We start from the raw sequence: 19,726 nt of genomic DNA, 5'->3' as shown, positions 1-19,726 counted from the left end.
GAGAAATCTCCTACATCCCTAACCAAATTTGATACCCTTTTGGACACATCACACTACCTTACTTTTTCCAGAGTGCACAGAGGTCATATGATGCAGGGCTTCCTTTGCACTCGATCCAGAAGCTGTAGTTAGTGCAGAATGCTGCAGCATGGCTGCTGGCAGGAGTGAGGCATTGTCAGTAAATGACACCTGTGCCCAGAGAGATCTGAACAGGTTGCCGATTTGCTACCGGGCCACGTTCAATAAGTTACCGTACTACAAGTTACAGCCATTAACAACCTGGGGCTGTTTTACCTGCAAGACCGCCTTACCCCATATATGCCCATTTGGCCACTTTGATTCGCAGAACTGGCGCTGTTACAGTTACCACATAATACCTGTTCTGCATTTGTAAGAAATAAATATTTTGGTGTGGCAGTGCCTACAATCGGGAACTCGCTGCCTATTTACTTCAGCTAAGCGCCATCTCTGTATGCCTTTCAGTCACCGCTAAAAACACTTTTCTTACCCAAGCTTACTCAGACATGTAATATGCAAATATATATTTGAACCTTTTTAGTTTATTGTTGATTTTATGTTTTGAATGATTTACAGAGTTGTTTTATGGTGTTTTTTACTGATAATTTTATTGTTTTGTTGCCCTTGTAAACGCCATAGAGATTTTTTTAAAACAATCAAGCGTTGTATACATTTTATGAAATAGTAATAAAATAAATAATGAATATTTTTATTAGCCCCTAAAATATTTGGTTCTGCTGATAGTGGTATCAAAGAAAAACAAAATGTACAAAACAATTAAAATCTTGGAGAGTACTGAAATGCTTTTGCATCTTTAATGTTTCAAATGTACCGAGTTTAAACTTCACAGAAATATATAGTAGTGACAGAAAATCATGACATTCAGGGGGCAAGGGGATAGTGTGAAACTTCACAATCAAAACTACCTGACCAGAATATGATATTCTTTGTCATTAGAAAGTTTTCGGTCTGTGCTCTCTTTCTTACAGGAACACATTTCAGTTTCTTCCCTGTAAACCTACCTGCTATATGCAAGAGCAAACATTTGCATTTGGTTTATTATTCATTCTATTTATGATGGAGCGCACAGAAGAAGAAAAAAGCCATTTGTTACCTGCTGACATACAGCACTACTTTGCCTGGCAACACAATCTAAGAATAATCGAACTTTGTGACTCTCTGACACATAACAGAAAAAAAATGTCTTTAAGTACCTAGCAACCTGACCAACTTCTGGAACTATTTCACAGCTTGATTAATTCTGGGACATCAGGACCCCCCACTTGGTATATAAACAACTATTTCAGTGCTAGAATAGGAGGCATAGAGAGAAATACTTGCAACGGAAAAATTATTCCTATATTGCCACCTCAAACTCAGTATGTAGATGATTGCACTTCTCATCTTTCTTTTCAGGTCTTACTCTCTTCTGTTATCTTTCCTCTTGTGGCTTTTATTTAATTTATCACCAAGTAATGCCATTTCTTCTGGCAAAAGTGTGTCTTCTCTATCCAATTTCTCATCTTGAACTACTGTTAAATTCGTCCCTTTTCCCTGTCAGTCTCTTCTATCCAGAACTCTGCTGACAAATAATTTCTTTCTAGTTGTGCAGACCATGCCAATCTTGATGCTACCCATTTTCATTCCCACCAACGCAAACTCTGTGACCTGATTTTTAAAATGCACCAGGTATATCCCCAAGACTTTTGCTCTTCTAATTTTGCCCTCAGTTCCTTGGAACACGCTCTACTCTCTCAAGCATCTCTGCCCCTTCTTTCCTGCTGCCATTCTTTTATTATCCTCTCCCATCTCTCCAGCTTGTGCTCCCTTCCCTACTGTCAAACTTACTCTAAGTTCTTTGGTGCAGCATGTTGTTAATTTTGCTTATATTTCTTTGCCATGTTCACTGACAATACTACAAATCCTCAAAGGCATGAACGTGAGTATACTGGGACATCTCTGGATGAACGGGAGTGTACTGGGACATCTCTGTGGTAGATTGACAAGAATTTCTGATTTTCTGTTGTTTAACAATAGTAAAAAAGTAACTTTTCCTAAATAAGGCTGCTAAAACTGAAGAAAGGTAACTTTTCTGCAGCTGAAAGCAAATTTCTATGTTCAGAATGTGCTTGTAGACACCACATTCTTTAATGTCATACATCATCATCATCATCATCATCATTATTATTACAGCTAGCTCTGGCTGGTAGATCTAGGAGTTCTAATGAAAAACAAAGCTGTAAGTCTGTTCACCCCTTAAGAAAATATTATTTATTATTTATTACATTTCTAAACAGCCTTTGATCATAGGGCAGTTTACAATATAAAAACACAAAAATGCAAAACATAATAACAGATAAAACAATACCCCCATCTCTCTCTCTCACACACACACACAAACACGGAGGGAGGGAGAGAGGGAGAGCTTAAAAGTCTAGGTAGAATTTCTGAAAATCGGCAACCCATGTCAGCTTACTTTTTTCACGAGAACCCCCCCCCAAAAAACCCAACAACATTTCTGTCCAGATTTTCATTTTTTTAAATATGGCAACCCTAGTTTAATTAGCTAAAGGGCTAAGAGTACCAGAATGTTTTTGCCTGGTGCCTAAATATACCAAACAAACCTCCCTGGGGAGAGCATTCCACAATTTTAATTTAATGTAGTAATGTTCAGATTGTATGAATGTGACTTGGAAGCATTCAGCACTTCAAATGCATTTATAGAATGCATTCTAAAAGTCAGTGGCGTTGCTAGGCTCTGCGCTGCTGGGGGCGGCGGCAGCGCAGAGGAACCCCCCTGGGGGAGGGGCACGACGCGTGCGCCGTGACGTCATCATGACGTCACAACGCACGTGGGTGCAGAAAGGGGGGATTTCCCCCTTTCCGAGGCTTTTTTTTCGGCGGTGGGTGGTGGCCAGCGAGGAGGGCGTGACAAGCGTGACACCCTCCTCGCTAGTCGACACCCCCCCTGCCGAAAAAAAGCGGCGGAAAGGGGAAAAAAGAAGCACAGCCAGCGCTCTGCATTCAAGCCCCGGCTCTGCTTCCTTTCCCCGCCCCCCCGCGGGTTTTTTTGGGGGGGTCGACTAGCGAGGAGGGCGTGACAAGCGTCGACCCCCCCGCCGAAAAAAGCGGCGGAAAGGGGAAAAAAGAAGCAGAGCCGGCGCTCTGCATTCAAGCCCCGGCTCTGCTTCCTTTCCCCGCCCCCCCCCCCGCGGGTTTTTTCGGCGGGGGGGTCGACTAGCGAGGAGGGCGTGACAAGCGTGACACCCTCCCTCGCTGGTCGACCCCCCCCGCCGAAAAAAGCGGCGAAAAGGGGGAAAAAGAAGCAGAGCAGGCGCTCTGCATTCAAGCCCTGGCTCTGCTTCCTTTTCCCCGCCCCCCGCGGGTTTTTTCGGCGGGGGGGTCGACTAGCGAGGAGGGCGTGACAAGCGTGACACCCTCCCTCGCTGGTCGACCCCCCCCCCCCCCGCCGAAAAAAGCGGCGGAAAGGGGGGAAAAGAAGCAGAGCCGGCGCTCTGCATTCAAGCCCCGGCTCTGCTTCCTTTTCCCCGCCCCCCCCCCCGCGGGTTTTTTCGGCGGGGGGGTCGACTAGCGAGGAGGGGTGACAAGCGTGACACCCTCCCTCGCTGGTCGACCCCCCCCGCCGAAAAAAAGCGGCGGAAAGCACCCCTTCCATGTGCTGCTGGGTGACGGAGGGAGCGGCGGCGCGTGGGAGTGGCGGGAGGGGCCACGGCTTGTCACCCCCACCCGCCGCTTTTCACCCTGTCACTGGGGGCGTACCGCCCCCACCGCCCCTCCCCAGCGACGCCCCTGCTAAAAGTGCACTTTTGAGCCACAGACCATGAACAGGAAGCAGTGGCTATACCCAAAGCAATGACACTTATTCCTCTCTGAAGGCCATTCCACATGGAAAAAGTGACAAAAATCACTTTTATTTGATTTACATAAGAAGAAAGTCCAGAGACAGTATTATACAGCATGAAAATGATCAGTGAACCTACACACTTGTGCATTAGTGCTAAACCATGGCTTGGACTTAATGTGACATGCAAACCAGGTCAATGTCTCATTATCAACACATTGGAAGCACTGGGCTGGATGTATAGCAGGGATAAGCATGGGTGGGATTCCCTGCTCCCCATTGGGAGATTGTTGTCTAAAGGCAACTTACACATAAGATCATTAAAAACAGTTAATCCACTTAAGGAACCTTTGGGTATCACTTCATAACCCAGTCGAGGTTGGGGCTGCCATACCCATCCAACATCCAGGTCATAGAATGGCCAACCATACTGGTTCACACCTTAGAAATTTATCAAATTTCTGCTGCTCCCAATCAATGTGGGCTGGGTAGCTATACTATCAAATACTGTAGCAGTAAGGATGATCCACAGTTGATCTGTGCCCTATGCCACACCAAAAAAGGTTGTGGCCATTTTGAACCCACTTCAAACTATGTGCAGTATTTGATCTCACACTCCTGCCCTATGGGTACTAGCATCACTTGCAGAAGTCTCATAAAGCATAACTTTTCAAGATAAAATACCACTGAACACGTGACAGGTCAAACTTGCATTTTAAATTGTAAAATTTTAAATGACATAATTGTGACACAATTTTTTTCTACCCTGAGAAGACTGGTGGGGAGAGAACTGAATTAAAGTACCTGTCAGATCTGTTCCTTCAGGAAAGAAGAGAAGCTGCAGTGGTTCGTTAATGTCACAGAAGTAATCCAGCATATTTTCAAAATGATTTTTGTCCTCTTCCCATCTTCTATGAATAAAAATGAAGGCAGCAACCTGCATGGCCCAGCCTAGAACAATTTTGAAGAAACTTTTAAATACTGTGCTAGAAATTTCTTGCTTGTGCCTATCCATAACTTAAGTTTTCAAATTATCAAACATAAATTTTGTAACACTGTGTTAAAAAGGATTATTGAAATCTTAGGATTTGGAGAAGGATTTAAGGGTTTAATAAATCAATTATACTTGAGGAACAAGGCATATGCTGTAGTGAACGATGGTATAACAGAACAAATAACACTAGCCCGAGGTACAAGACAAGGATGCCCCCTTTCCCCAATTTTATTTGTATTGGTCATTGAAACTCTGGTCAATGTAATTAATAGAATAGGGAAATATAAAAGGAATAAGCAATAATGGAAAAGAGAAAATAAGCTTATTTGCAGATGACACCTTGCTAGCAATCGAAAATCCGTTGGAAAATATGCAGGCAATAGAGGCACATTTGGAGGAAAAAATGAAGAAAAAACAGGGTTGTGAATTAATTGGTCCAAATCAGAGATAGTGATATTTATGTACGATGAAGATGAAAAACAAAAACTTTTGAAGGAAAAAAATAGATATAAAATGAAGAAGTGTAATAAAGTACTTGGGAATAAATATAACAGGAAATTTAGAAGATTTAGAACAAGAGAATCTTAACAAATTAAAGAGTGTTTAAGGAGTGTTTAAGGAGATAACAGAAATCACTGGGTTAAAGCTGACCAAAAGTCCAGTGGTAGCACTGTTATCAATTTATGATGGGGTGGAAGGTTCGCTGGCTATGATGGACTTGCTCACAAATTTACTGACAGCTGCATGAGGTATTATGCTTGGAAGTGGAAGGGATGGTAAAGGTAAAGGTAAAGGGACCCCTGACCATTAGGTCCAGTCGTGTCCGACTCTGGGGTTGTGGGGCTCATCTTGCGTTACTGGCTGAGGGAGCCGGCATACAGCTTCCGGGTCATGTGGCCAGCATGACAAAGCCGCTTCTGGCGAACCAGAGCAGCGCACAGAAACGCCGTTTACCTTCCCACTGGAGCGGTACCTATTTATCTACTTGCACTTTTGACGTGCTTTCAAATTGCTAGGTGGGCAGGAGCTAGGGCTGAACAACGGGAGCTCACCCCATCGTGGCGATTCGAACCGCTGACCTTCTGATCAGCAAGCCCTAGGCTGGAAGAATGGTATAAAGAGGTGCGAGATATAGCTATTAATGATAAATTGCCATGTGTTGTTAAGGTAAGACAGGGAATATGCAGGAGAAATGATTCTGATGAAATATGGAAGGTATTTGTAGAACTTGTATTGTTAAAATGGAAAGAGGTCAAACAAACCATTGCAAGAGGTGTTGAAATTTGGGAGGTTGGATAGTTACAATGGAATGGTCTTGGGGGTGGGGGCGCACATTTTTATTTGTATTTATTTATTATTATTACTTTGTTAAAATAAAAATAATAAAAAGGATAATAAAAAAACGAACAGATAATTTTCTGTGAAAACATAACCAATTTCTTAGGAAAGACCACTTTGCATGTAATATAGATATTATGGAAAAAAAGTGTATGAGCTAACACTAAAAGATGTCAAATGTGTTAGTGACCCCTCTGAAAGGTGTGGGGAAAAGTAGGTGTTGTGTTATTATTAATGATATTAAATCAGGGGTGCAAAATAACACTAAGAGACTGAGTCATGACTAACATTAAAAACATGAGCTAGAACATAACATACTTGGGACCTATTAAGAATACACAGGCGGAAATAAATGTATATGAAAGTAAATGTGAAATCCTTCAATATTGTGGGGTATATATGAGACGAAAAACATGAAAAATTAGCTATGAATTAAAGACATAATCACACAAGCTACAGCTTTGATCTTATTTTTTAAAAATTGCAAAAGCATCCCTCTGCAATTCTACTTTATGTCCATGGACACTAGCATCTTTCATCACCAGCCATCTCTGGAAAAGCGAGTGCTTCGTTGTTTGATCCTTTCTCTACAGCCAGGATCCAACAAAACAACATGAATGAATGGAGGAAGACTTGCATGCAGATAAGGTTCAGTTTAATCATCAGTAAGGACTGCTACAGCAAAACAAAACCTCAGTTGAATATGCATCTATTATTTCTTTGAACTCTGCTATGCAGTATCACCTCTAATCCAGATGCTCGTCTCATTTTTTGACACGGAACCTCAAGTCTGCCTACTTATTCTCAGTCTGTAAGGCTGTTGGCATCCATCTGTCTCAGGATACAATGGAATGTGTCTTTGAGGGTGAAGTCATTACTGGCACCCAAGTGACCTCCCTGGGGTACAAGCCTGGGCTGTGTGCATGGAGGGCCTGGGCTGCCCAGATGACAAGACCACCCCCCCTCTAGTTAATCAGGTGGTAAATTGGCTCCTTGCCCTCTACATTGTTTCTGAAGCTTGAGCTGGAAAGTATGGACATTTCAAGTGAATCAGAACATACTATTTTCTCTCCCACACCCCTATTTTGTATAAACAAAACTTTTATAGGATGTTTAGTAAATGATTTGCTTACTTGAGTCATCTGGCACATTTGCTTAGCGGGGGAAAATATGCAAATTAGTTGTTTTTAGTGATTTTAACACACCGGCCTGAATTGAGTTTACCTATGGGAGACTAGATGAACACTCTTTTAACCGAACCTTTGGCCTTTGTGTTTTGATCCCTTCAAATTATTACTCTAAGCCATCGCTTTTCACAAAATGTTCCCTTACAACACAGACCTTTAGGAGACAAGACGTATTTAAAGAATAAAAAGCAGGATTACAAGCTATTACAATAGTCGTTTTATTCCCCTTTCCCAGCACAAATTTAGAGCAGGGTTAATGCTCAGACTATAATAATAATAATAATAATAATAATAATAATAATAATAATAATAATAATAATATCTGGTATGCATCTTTCTGATGTAAACAATTCTACAATAGTGATAACACTACAGAGAACACTTTCCAACATATGCTCCCAAAGCTACCTCATATTATAAATAACTCTAAAGTAATTAAGTCTGGCAGCCCTTGATGAAATTGCTGGAAGATATCACATGTCACTGTTGCTCAGACTCTCACTTAAAGAGTCCATTGCCTCCAGTCCACAAAGCAAACCACAAGCTATTTATACAGCACTTAGATAATGGAAGGCCTATGCTTAACAGAAACCTTTGACCCTACTCAAATACTATCTTTCACAAAGAAAGAGGTGGCCTCCTTGTGGAGGAGCTGTGGACTTGACCCTTTCCATAATTTTATTACTGTATTATGCATAACTTGGGAAAACGGACTAAGGTCTAACCATACAATTTTCTGGTGCAGCTAACGCCATGGTATTTCTACATGTGTGGTATTGTGTGGAACACCAAAAACGCAATTCAAATATAACCTGCAAAAGTCACTATATGAGAATTTTGTTATCTTAAAAAAATTGCAAGGGAAGCAGCCATCAGGGAATAGCAAACACTAAAAGACTTATGGAAAAGTTATCCCACCGTAGCCTTCCCCCTCGAACAACTCCTGGATTCTTCTGAATCTCTCAGCAGGTTTTGATACCATCTGCCATGGTACCATCTCTGTGGTTGGGAGATGGAGGCATAATATTATAATGATTCCACTGCAACCTGCAGGGCTGCTTCCAGCATGTAGCATTGGGTGACTTCTGTTCAGCCCTTTGGCAATTGTGCTGTGGGGTTTGGCAAATTTCCATCTGGTCCCTGGTGCTATCTAGCATCTATATGAAGTTGAGTGGGGTTATCACAGGATTTGGGGCTTAGTGTCATCAATGACACCCAGCTCTGTTTCTCCATACCATCTGAACCAGGTGAAAGTGCTTTGGTAGTAGTCCAGTGTCTGGAGGCAGAAGTGGGATGCATGAGGGCCAATAAATTGAGGCTGAATCTTGACAAGATGGTGGTGCTGTTGGTAAGTGATTCCTGGAGTTGCATTCATCCATAAGCAGCAGGTTCAGAGTCTGGGGATACTTCTAAATCCAGTGCTTTCATCACTTGAGGCTCAGGTGGATTTGGTGGTGAAAAGTACCCATCAGCTGTGGCCATTCCTGCACTGACCACAGAGGGGCATGCTCTGGTAACCTTGTGTTTCACTTGCACAGAAAGCAGCTGTGACCCACAAACCCTAATATAACTTACCATTTTGCTGTGGAAAAAACACCATGAGAGGGAGGGAGGGGGAGAGAGAGAGAGGGGGGGCAGGCAAAGACTAACTTAGAGCTTGCTCAATCTGGATCTCCCCATTCCTCATACAGAGTCATCTAGCATCAATTGCCAACTGAGAAGGATACTGATAAAATGTTACATTTTAATGTTATTGTGATTTTGTTAATGTATTTTTGGAAGGATTTATATCCCCAAAGATAGGATTTAATAACTGATTGACTGATAGATAGATAGAATGAACAAATGAACAGCCAGTAAATAGCAAGAGTTGTATCCAATGCTCCATGTGCAGAGTTCCAGAGGTGCAGAGGGACCTCTGTTTCCTCTCTTTCCCTGTGCACCCCCAAAATCTTCTCTGAAGAAAATCCCCAAACCTTCGGAGCTGATTATAAGAATGTGAGAAGAGGGGCTGGAAAGGATAGGTCATCAAGCCGACCAACAAATCCACCTAACAGTTACCTCATCCAGACCACATTTTACCAGCTTCTCTGCAAGTACAGCATGGGAGACTTTGTCAAAAGCCTTACTGAAATCAAGATACACTGTGTCCACAGCATTCCCTGATCCACTAAACTTGTATGTCTATCAGAAAAAGAAATGGGATTCCTCTTCTAAGAGTTTGACTACTATGCAATAAAACAAGACAGCACAAACCAATATGCATCTAATTTGAAGAGAGTAATATTATAAGACACATTTTGAAAACAAATTATTTTAGACTATGTGAGTTGGAAAGCAGTTTACATGCTTTACAGATAGAAGGTTTTAGATATCATTTTGGAATTTTTCTCTTTCTGCATGGCTCCACAGATCTGCTTAAGACAGCTAACAATAATGTCAAAAAATAATAAACACAACAATGAAAACCAACATTATAAAAACGGGAGAGCTAAAATCAAATATTCTGAACTACCATATAAGGTAGCAAATATTACAACAACATATAAAGCTAAACGAAAAAGAAAGTTTTTATCATGTTGGTGACCTACCAAATCCTGGAATGCCTTTGAGGCTAGATTTGAGACATATTTTTTCAAGTCTGAGGTAGCTATATCTCAGCAGGCAGTTCCATAGGAACATCCAGTCCATTCGCGTTCGGTGGTTCATGATAATGACACTTCTTTCTCCGGGGATGAATCCATCACCTGTTATAACCACTTTTGCACCAAATACAATCTCCAGTAAGGCCTAAGAGAAATAATTTGATTTTATCATAACTTTGAAAACATGCAAATGCCTGAGCACAAATAATTTACAATGATATAAATCAAGACGTTATCTTGCACCAAAGGTTTATAGTAGCCAGTGCATGTTTCTAAGATGTACCAAGTTTCTTAAAATTATTTAGCGGAATGGTTTGGGGAAAGTATTTGAGGAGTAGCATACTGTTCAACTGTACAGTACCAATGGGACTATTACAGAGCACCCACTGCAGGAAAAAAGGTGGATTTTGCATACTCAAAGGACGCAATGTCAAATAACCACATGATTCAGAAGAACCATTATGGTTGTGGTGAAAGTAGCAGAAAATAGACACGTTAATTCAAGGCCGTCATATTTATCTCCCCAAACAACCAACACCTTCACTCTTCCATGCATGAAGCAAGATTTGCCTGTGCTGTGGGATCTACTGCCTGATAGCATCTACCCTTTGGATGACTACTTCTGGGAAGCCTCATACCACACCAATCTCTTTATGCCTTTCTCTGACACTGCTCTTTCTGTCCATAGACTGATCTGGTTGTGGTTTGCTGCATGACAGAATCATTTAATTCAGGGGTGGGAAACCTTTTTGGCTTTTTGGCTCCATGGGCTGATCATGATACGCCTCACAGGACAACCCACCTGTCAATCACCTGACTTCCCTATTATGTCAGTTGCAGGGTGCTTTGTGGTCCCAAAGTCAGGACTTCAAAGCACCTTGCAAGGCCAGTGCCCCCCTCCATTTCAGCAGGAGTTTCCTTACAGCCCCCTTTCTGAATCAGGAAGGTGCTGCATGGAATCCAGCCAAACCAAGCAGGATTTATCAGCTGACAAGCATGGAGGTCAAATCCTGCTGCTTCGGCTGTGCTGCTCCCCTGTTCCTTGCTTGGAACAGGAATGCTGCCAACACAGGATTTAACCATAGCTTCCCACCCATCAGATGATGTTATGATGTCAGCAGATGGGTGGAAGTGGCTTTGGGAAAATGGCTTTGTGGGTCAAATTGAGGACGGGCGAGTATTGGCTTGTAAGTCAGACGTTCCCTACCCCTGACATAATTTATCTATATCGCTATAATTTGTATGAGTTATGTCTTTTTTATATAAAAAAGCTGCACATCAGCTTGAATTGTTAATAGAAAAGACATTTTAAAATTACTATGCAAGTGAATTGTATTTACACTATTTGAACAGTTAAGGTTATCCAGCTTCAAATTATAGAGGAAATAACTTTCTTCCTGCCTAACTGATCACAGAGTTGCTTCGAAAATAAAGTAACTATGGACCTGCAATCCTGAGCCTTTCAGAGAAAGGTTGGGATACAAAGATGATGGTTAAAAACAACCAACTGCAATCGCAGAAAATGTGACGGAGGCACCCAGACCCACAATAGAATCAAAACACCAGTTTTCCTCCCTGAACTACCCAGGGGGAAAAGTGAAGCCTTCTAACCCAAAATAAACCTTGACGTTTGGAATATAAAACAGCATTAGAATTAGAAAAGATGAAGGAACAAGGAAATAAGACAGACAATGTCTCATCTAATCAACAGAGATGTCACTTACCTCTGTGAAGGGCTTTTAGTTCCCTGTGTGAAATGAACTATATAAAGAGCATAAAGCATTAATGGATGACTCAGCTAACTGCAGTACTGGCATGTTATTATTGATCAAGGTTAAAAATGAACCATTATAAAAGCATAGCACACTCTGCACCGCTATTTGGACTGACCATCTATCGAGGCAGGAGAGAGATAGTTTTGGTCATTAATATGTTGCTTACAACTATTAACACACAGTGGTAGCTGGTGCCTCCGATAAGTGTGTGTGCTGCTAGTGTTCCCCAGCCCAACTTCCTCCATCAAAACCATTCCTACTTTCTCAACCTCAGTTTTGCTCATGGAATTCTTCCCTATCAGTAATAATAGATAACTGGAGCCCCCATGTTCAGAAGAAGTATATCTCCAAAGAGGAAAACAGTGGATAATGTGGCCCTCATGCCCCACCTGTAAGCTTTCTAAAGGCATCGTGGGGTCATCGTGGTGCAACAGATGGACTAGGACTGAGGAGACACAGATTCAAATCCCCAGTCTGCCACTCTCTCTCAATCCAACCTACCCCAAAGAGTTGTTACACTAATAAAATGAAGAGGGTAAAGAGCCACATACACACCCCTGAGCTGCTTGCAGTACATAAATGTAGTAAGATAGATAGATAGATAGATAGATAGATAGATAGATAGATAGAGGCTGTGCACCGCTACAGGTAAGATTGCTGGACTCGATGGCTTTAAATCTTAAAATAAGGCACCTTAAGGAATTCCACAGAAGGAAAGTTTTCCATCCCACGTGAAGCCACTTTTGTTCTCCAATGGTTGGATCACATCGGGGTACAGGAAGTGGATCAGATAGGGTACAGGAGGTATTATTGGGTGTCATTGGTCTATACATAATACCTGTGTGGTGTTGTGATTAGAATGCTGCACTAGGGACTGAGCCATTCAGTCATGAAACTCACTGGGTGGCCTTGGGCCATTCACTGCCTCTCAGCCTCATTAACCCACAGGGTTGTTGTGGGGATAAAATGGGGAAGGTCAGAGCTGTTTGACACTGGAACAGACTCCCACGAGAGGTGGTAGACTCTCCTTCCTCAGGGGCTTTTAAGCAGAGATGGTCATCTGTGATCTAGTTGAGATTCCTGCATTGCAGTGGGTTGGACTAGATGGTCCCTTCCAACTGTACAAATCAACGATTCTATACCTAAAATTCTATACATTTACGCCACCTTGAGCTCCTTGGTGGAAAGATGGGATATAAATGTGATCATCATCATCTCATGAAAGAAATGAGAATTAGAGAATGTGTTATCTTTTAACAAAGAGATTTATCTAAACAACTTATTTTCCAACTCAATTTCTATAATATGGTTGAGGGGTAATTAGAAACTCAAAAGCTCGCTAACAAAGAAGGTGAAAATAAATTTAATGATTTGCTGCCATTTTTTATTCTAACTATGTTAATAATGAAGAATAAATGATAACCTTCTCAACTGGTCTTCTTGCACATGAAAAATATTTCTGAAGAGAGGCAGTTAATGAATTGCTTTTAATTAGTCACTTCAGGGCTTATGCATGACAAAGCAGATAAAGAAACATATACCATGGGACATATTTGGAAGTTCCACTACTTCTACTATCAGCCAATAAGTTGTTCCTTATTAAAAACAGGTTTTTAATATGCTATCAAGCCTTGAACGAAAGAATGAACATTTTTGAATTTTACTTCTTATTTAGCCAGAATTTTTATTTCAGAGCTCTGCTCAGAGAAAACAAATTAATATGTTAGTGACTAAATGTTACAGATTATTTATGGATTCTAAATCTTTGTAAACCTCTAAATGCATAGCCTCTGTGCAGTATTATTAGATATTTGAAATCCTTTTTAAGAAGGCAGGAATCATAGAATTGTAGACGAGGGAGGCACACCTGGTAGAGTCTCTAAAAATGCTGGCATTACGATAATTCAGGAAATGAATCAAATACATGATCAGAAGAAAACCGTTTGTTCCTACATTGATTTATTTCTAAAGTCTCACCAAGTTCCCACTGAGTTCAGTGGAGCTGGCTTCAAATTAATCTTCTTCGGGCTGCAGTCTCAGGCCACAATTATAACTCCCCACTGTTGTTTATTAAACAATGAACAGCAGTGTTCATGTGTTTCTGTGAGACTAGTTCATAAACATAGTGCTGGAGATGAGATGGCTGAACTACAGCACTTCAGACCTAAATATACATTTTCTTCCATTCTGATTTCAGCGTTATGCTAAAATACAAGTGGCACCTGCAACAAATTGTTGCAGTGTGAAATGTTCCTGTTCAGGGTTCCATCTGGCCAACCAGGATCTTCCAGGACACACTGTTCCATTCCCTCTGGTTTTCCCTTCCTTCAACAGTCAGCCAGCATTCTGCATATTGTAAGATAGGCTGCAACCGTAGTCAAGCTTCATTCACATTCATCCACCCGGTGCTTCTTTTCTATAGTTTTTAGGGTCTATATGAGATGTATGCATATGTACTCCTGGTTAACATAGATACCCAGCATAGGACATTGCTTTGATGGCTACTCTGCCTTGTCACCTTATCCCTCAAGTAAGCTTACAAACAAAAATCATGACAACCAACAACAACAAAGTTGTTGCTAAGCCGCAGAGTTAAAAAAGAAACACAACAAACCCATCAATACAGTGACACAAATACATAGGTAACATTTAAGAGGTCTGGGAATATATATGTATTTTTTTAAAAAAATATATATATTACTGGTCTGCTAACCATCTAAAGCTTACAAATTACAGTGGTACCTCGGGTTACAGGTGCTTCAGGTTACAGACTCTGCTAACCCAGAAATAGTACCTCGGGTTAATAACTTTGCTTCAGGATGAGAACAGAAATTGTGCTCTGGCGGTGCGGCGGCAGCAGGAGGCCCCATTAGCTAAAGTGGTACCTCAGGTTAAGAACAGTTTCAGGTTAAGAACGGACCTCCAGAATGAATTAAGTTCTTAACCCGAGGTACCACTGTATTTTAAAAAGACTCTTCACTGTCATTATACTGATCTATTAGGATTAATAGGTGGTGACCTTGCTAGGCTGAGGACACTATGTGCTGGAAAGAAGTGACCTGAGAGTTACAGCTGTTAAGCATAGCAGTTCATCTCAAACCATTCCTACCAGGAAATCCTAACTTTTTTATCTCTCTCAAATAAATTACTATATTTTACATGGAAAAGAAGGAAAAAACATTACCAATTGTTGATGAATAATTAAAGGTGGATCATTCAAAGAACGAAGAAACAAAGATACCTTACAATAAAGCCGACTGCTGAATATTATAATTGAATTTTCCATTCCAGAACAGAACAAGGAGTTCTGTTAACTTATCTGATAGCTGTTCTTCCTTAGCCCTTCTATAGTTTGTCATTTTGGCCATCTGCCAGAGTCTTCCCAATCTAGACACCTCCCATCTCTGTCTCAAGTTTAGACACAGTTGTCCATCACACTCTGCCATTAGCTCTGAAGCTTATCCTGACAGCACATAGAAGATTATGCCTGCAATCCTAGCTACACCTAGGGTAATAAGGTCTACTGAACAGAGCAGGGTTGTGTTGCATGGTTGCAATCCTATACCTGAAACTAAGTTCAAATACTGAATATAAAAAGTCATTGTTTGGCATTTTAAGACTGGGTGGGTTGATCAGTTGGGACTTTTCATAAGACGTAAGATATAAGCAACTTACCACTGGAAGTGTAAGCCAAGTAGCCACAACGCGATCAGTGATCCAGCGATACCAAGACGGGGAGAAAAACATCAATGGCAGCAAGGGGCCAAGCATGAAAATGCTTCCGAAAAAACTTCCCAAGAATAGTGCAAGTACAAAATAAATCCCTTTCCATGACACCATGGCTCTGAAAAAGAGAAAGAAAGGTGTTTATGGAAACAGCTTCAATGTTGACGTCTTCCCGAATTGGCTCCTCTCCAAGCTTTTCAATTGACGGTACTCAATTTCTGTCATACATTTTGGATTTGAAACTACAGAGAGGGGAAGAAAACCAGTTTGTTGGCAAGTCAGCCTCAGGCCAGAGATGGTCAGTTTCTTAAAGCCACTCTGTACCTCCAGCGTAACCCACAATATAGCTGCCTAGATAACTTGCGCCATTACTGAATCCACCACCCTATAATTTGTACTCAGCATGTGATTTTCATTCCATTTCGCACAGACAGATTTTGTGGATTTTTGTACCAAGAGAGCCCTGAAAAGTTTTGAAACAGACACAAACTGCAATGGCCCCACATGGCTGAGGTGCACAGCTTGCATCTGCCAGGAGCCGTGCATTCAGTATTGTCGGCCTAACTCTCTCCCCCAGTTGAAATCAGACAGGCCGCCTGCCTCCCTGAACTACAGGAACTTTGTGAACAAAAGGAAGCTTTTTTGGTAAAAAATAACTTTTTTTAATCTGCTGCATCTCCTTTGTAACCTCACTGTACGCTGCTTAGAAACTACGCTGCTAAGCTGTGTATAAATTGTTGAATTAAAATAATTAAATAAAACCATTACTTCAAAAACCAAAGGGACATGAGATACTGAGGTGGGGGTGAGAATATGCGATTCTGAATGAGGCCATACCAGAGGCAAGGGGTTAAAGTCTGCTCCCTCCAGGTACCAGTCCAGCTCTGGCCCCCAAGTCAGATTGTGAATAAATCATATACGACACTACAGACAGGAAACTAGTGCTTTCAGTTTGGTGGAGCTGGGGAGGAATAGCAGTGGAAAAGCAATCCATCAGGCCAGGGGTCAGCAAACTTTTTCCACAGGGGGCCAGTCCACTGTCCCTCAGACCTTGTGGGGGGGCAGGACTATATTTTGAAATAAAATATGAATGAATTCCTATGCCCCACAAATAACCCAGAGATGCATTTTAAATAAAAGCACACATTCTACTCATGTAAAAACACCAGGCAGGCCCCACAAATAACCCAGAGATGCATTTTAAATAAAAGGACACATTCTACTCATGTAAAAACACCAGGCAGGCCCCACAAATAACCCAGAGATGCATTTTAAATAAATGGACGCATTCTACTCATGTAGAAACACGCTGATTCCAGGACCATCCGCGGGCCGGACTGAGAAGACGACGATTGGGCTGCATCCGGCCCCCAGGCCTTAGTTTGGGGACCCTTGCATTAGGCAAAGCCATTGGAGCTCATGAATTATCTAACAAATACATTGTGTCAAACAAGCACAGAATTTCTAAAATTGTGGCTTTTGGTTTCGGTAAATAACAGAGCAGGGGGGGGGAGTCTCTTGTTGTTTACAAAACACAAACAAACATACTGCTTATAAAGGTGAGGGATTTCTTTCAAGCTTTTCATTCAGAATGCCAGAGAATATTTTTAGTAAGCAATGCAGGAAATATTATCCAATCCACCTAATTTGCATTTGGGAGGACTAGCATTAAGTTCCACCTCTGCCACTGACTCACTATCTTGGTTCACACATAATGTTGAACCATGGTTTAGCTTTTTGTGCACAATGCTAACTATAGTTTACTGAAACAGATCAGGGTCCTTAATCATGGTTTGAACTTTGCTTATTTCAATAAATCATAGCTAACTCTAACTACAGTTTGTCCAGATTCAGCCATAAAAAGAAGACATGGATAGTTGAAAATGGAAGATGGAAGCAAAAGTTTCTGATATCCTCTTAACAGCTGCACTGGAGGTAGAAATGCACAAGCTTATTGTCCATGCACATAGTGCAGGAGGTGTATGCAGCTGCTGGGCTCGTTCGCATGTAACACTAAATCATGGTTCAGCATTATGGAGACAAGTCTCAACAAAGCATCAGGCTCACATTTTACTTTCCTTGTCCTCCTCTGCCAAGTTTACTTTAAATGTCAAAGCATGATGGCTTAGCATTATATGCAAACACAATCAGCAGTTAAAACATGTCAGCTAACCCATGGTTTGAGGTTCGCTTGTTTTAGAAACTAACCACTGTTTGCTTTAAGCCAGAATCACTGGTTCACAAGTAATACAAAGCCAATATTTTCTGAAGCGGAAACTAAACTTGGCAGGAGTCCTCCTCCTGGATACAAGGGGGCTTGCACTTCCATCATCATCATTTCAATTTATATACTACCGTTTTATCAAAAGAACCCAGAGTGGCGTACAGCATTAAGAACATGTTTTACAGAACGTCAATAGTGAAAACATAATAAAAAGCATAACCATATGATAAAATAGTCATAATAAATGTCCCCTGGCACCTAAAGAATGTAAATAATGGTGCCAGGTGAGCCTCTCTGGGGATAGCATTCCACAGTCAGGAAGCCACCACAGAAAGGGCCCGTTCTTGTGTTACCATCCTCCAAAATTCTCAGGAGAGGGGGACATAGAGATAACAAGTGCAGGGTCTGGGTCAGTTTGCATGGGGAGATGTGGTACTTAGGGTATTGAGGTCCTGAGCTGTGTAAGGCTTTATAAGTGAACAGCAACTCTTTGAATTGGGCCTGGAAACTAATTGCCAGCCAATGAAGTTGGGCCAGGATTGGTGTTATATGCTCAAACCATCTTGTTCTGGTGAGCAATCTGGCCATTAGGCTTGTTAAAGCTCATCCATGTAGCATTAAGTCATGGGAAAGTGTTATGTGTAAACCAACCCATGGGTTTCATTCAAGCATCATGCCGTACATGGTTCCTGCTAACCATAGTTAAGAACCGACACCATGGCTTCTGCTTCCAAATACATAATAGGCAATCCATGGTTTAGAGTTGCTTGCCCACTTTCACTATCCATCTGCTCAGCACTCTGCTTAAAATTTTTGAAGTGCAGCAACTCCCACCTCTGTGGCACACCAGCACCTTATGGTTTGCAATTTGGTTGTCATCCCATACTATATTGGTACTTGTCCATTGTAATGCTCCAATACATGTGCAGTGTGAAAAGAGGAAAGCACTTGGTAAGGAAAGGGAGTTGTGTGGACTGGATGTAGTTGATTTCATTCTCCTTTCATTCTCTAATTATCTCCATTTTGGGTGAGCTGTGTGGTGGGGTGAGTAAATATACAGTATAACAGCAAGCAGCTGGCACAAACTGTAATTTTCAAGCAAGCCCCTCCTAAATGATGGTTTGCGAGCTGACAAAGGTTCAGAAGTAAAAGCATGGCCTCTGAATACAGCCAGGGTGAGAGCCTGAGTAAGTCACTCTGTATCATTTCACCTTCTGCAAGTAAGAATAATCACCCCTGGAAGCACACTGCATTGTCTCTTGAGACAGACGCCAACAACAACAAGGAACTTTAAGCACCAACAGTTGGGTTGAAAGTAGCTGCTCTTCATTATCTCAGTCTTCTTAGGTTCATGTCAACTTAAAATCTATACAGTAAACTTGGGGAACAGTGCAAACTCTCACTGAGCTTTCGGCATAAATTCTTAAAACCTTCCTGTCACTGAAAAATACTAAATTACCATCCTTTTTGTCATTTTGTCTCTGTCTGTGAATTAAATAAAAGGTTTCAACCAGATACTTGGTTACCCAAAGTTCTCCATAATCCACTGCTTGCTTCTCAAAATCTAAGGCTACTTAGGAATTTAAAAATATGTGTCCACTCCTGAATGACACAATAGAAGTAGTCATTCAAAATCTGAATTCAGTCCATTGCTACTACTTTGTCCAAACAAAACAAAAGCAACTCCATCCCAATATGGTCCATTTTGTTAATCAGCTTAGGGAAACATTTTTTCCTACACTCAACAACCATCTTTTCCTATAACAGGAACAAGTTCGCAAACCTTCTAAAATACCATATAAAAGCTTTATTCCAAGTAATTTTCCACTTCTACAAAAAGATTGAGAAGTGTGGGGAAGAATTAGGTCAAAGTGGAGGCTGGAAATTTTGAGATACAATTCTACTGCAGCACTAAACAGATTTCTCATCTATTTTGTGGCAGAACTCCAAGTTATTG

The 19,726-nt window shown here is 41.3% G+C and overlaps 1 protein-coding gene across 2 annotated transcripts in view; it reads right to left on the bottom strand.

The window, feature by feature from the left end:
- LCLAT1 (lysocardiolipin acyltransferase 1) overlaps positions 1-19,726 on the bottom strand; it is an 85,867-nt gene that overhangs the window by 40,241 nt on the left and 25,900 nt on the right. The window contains exons 2-4 of one of the 2 annotated variants that reach the window (XM_033144633.1): positions 15,495-15,663; positions 9,991-10,189; positions 4,685-4,831 (exon numbers count right to left, since the gene is read on the bottom strand). In XM_033144633.1, coding sequence (XP_033000524.1) covers positions 4,685-4,831; positions 9,991-10,189; positions 15,495-15,659 — 511 coding nt within the window. In that variant the 5' untranslated portion in view covers positions 15,660-15,663. The remainder of the gene's footprint in view (positions 1-4,684; positions 4,832-9,990; positions 10,190-15,494; positions 15,664-19,726) is intronic. The other variant, XM_033144634.1, reaches the window with a different exon arrangement.

The sequence above is a fragment of the Lacerta agilis genome, chromosome 3 (genome assembly GCF_009819535.1).
Source record: "Lacerta agilis isolate rLacAgi1 chromosome 3, rLacAgi1.pri, whole genome shotgun sequence".
Lineage (NCBI taxonomy): Eukaryota > Metazoa > Chordata > Lepidosauria > Squamata > Lacertidae > Lacerta > Lacerta agilis.
This window is presented reverse-complemented; position numbering and strand designations above follow the sequence as displayed.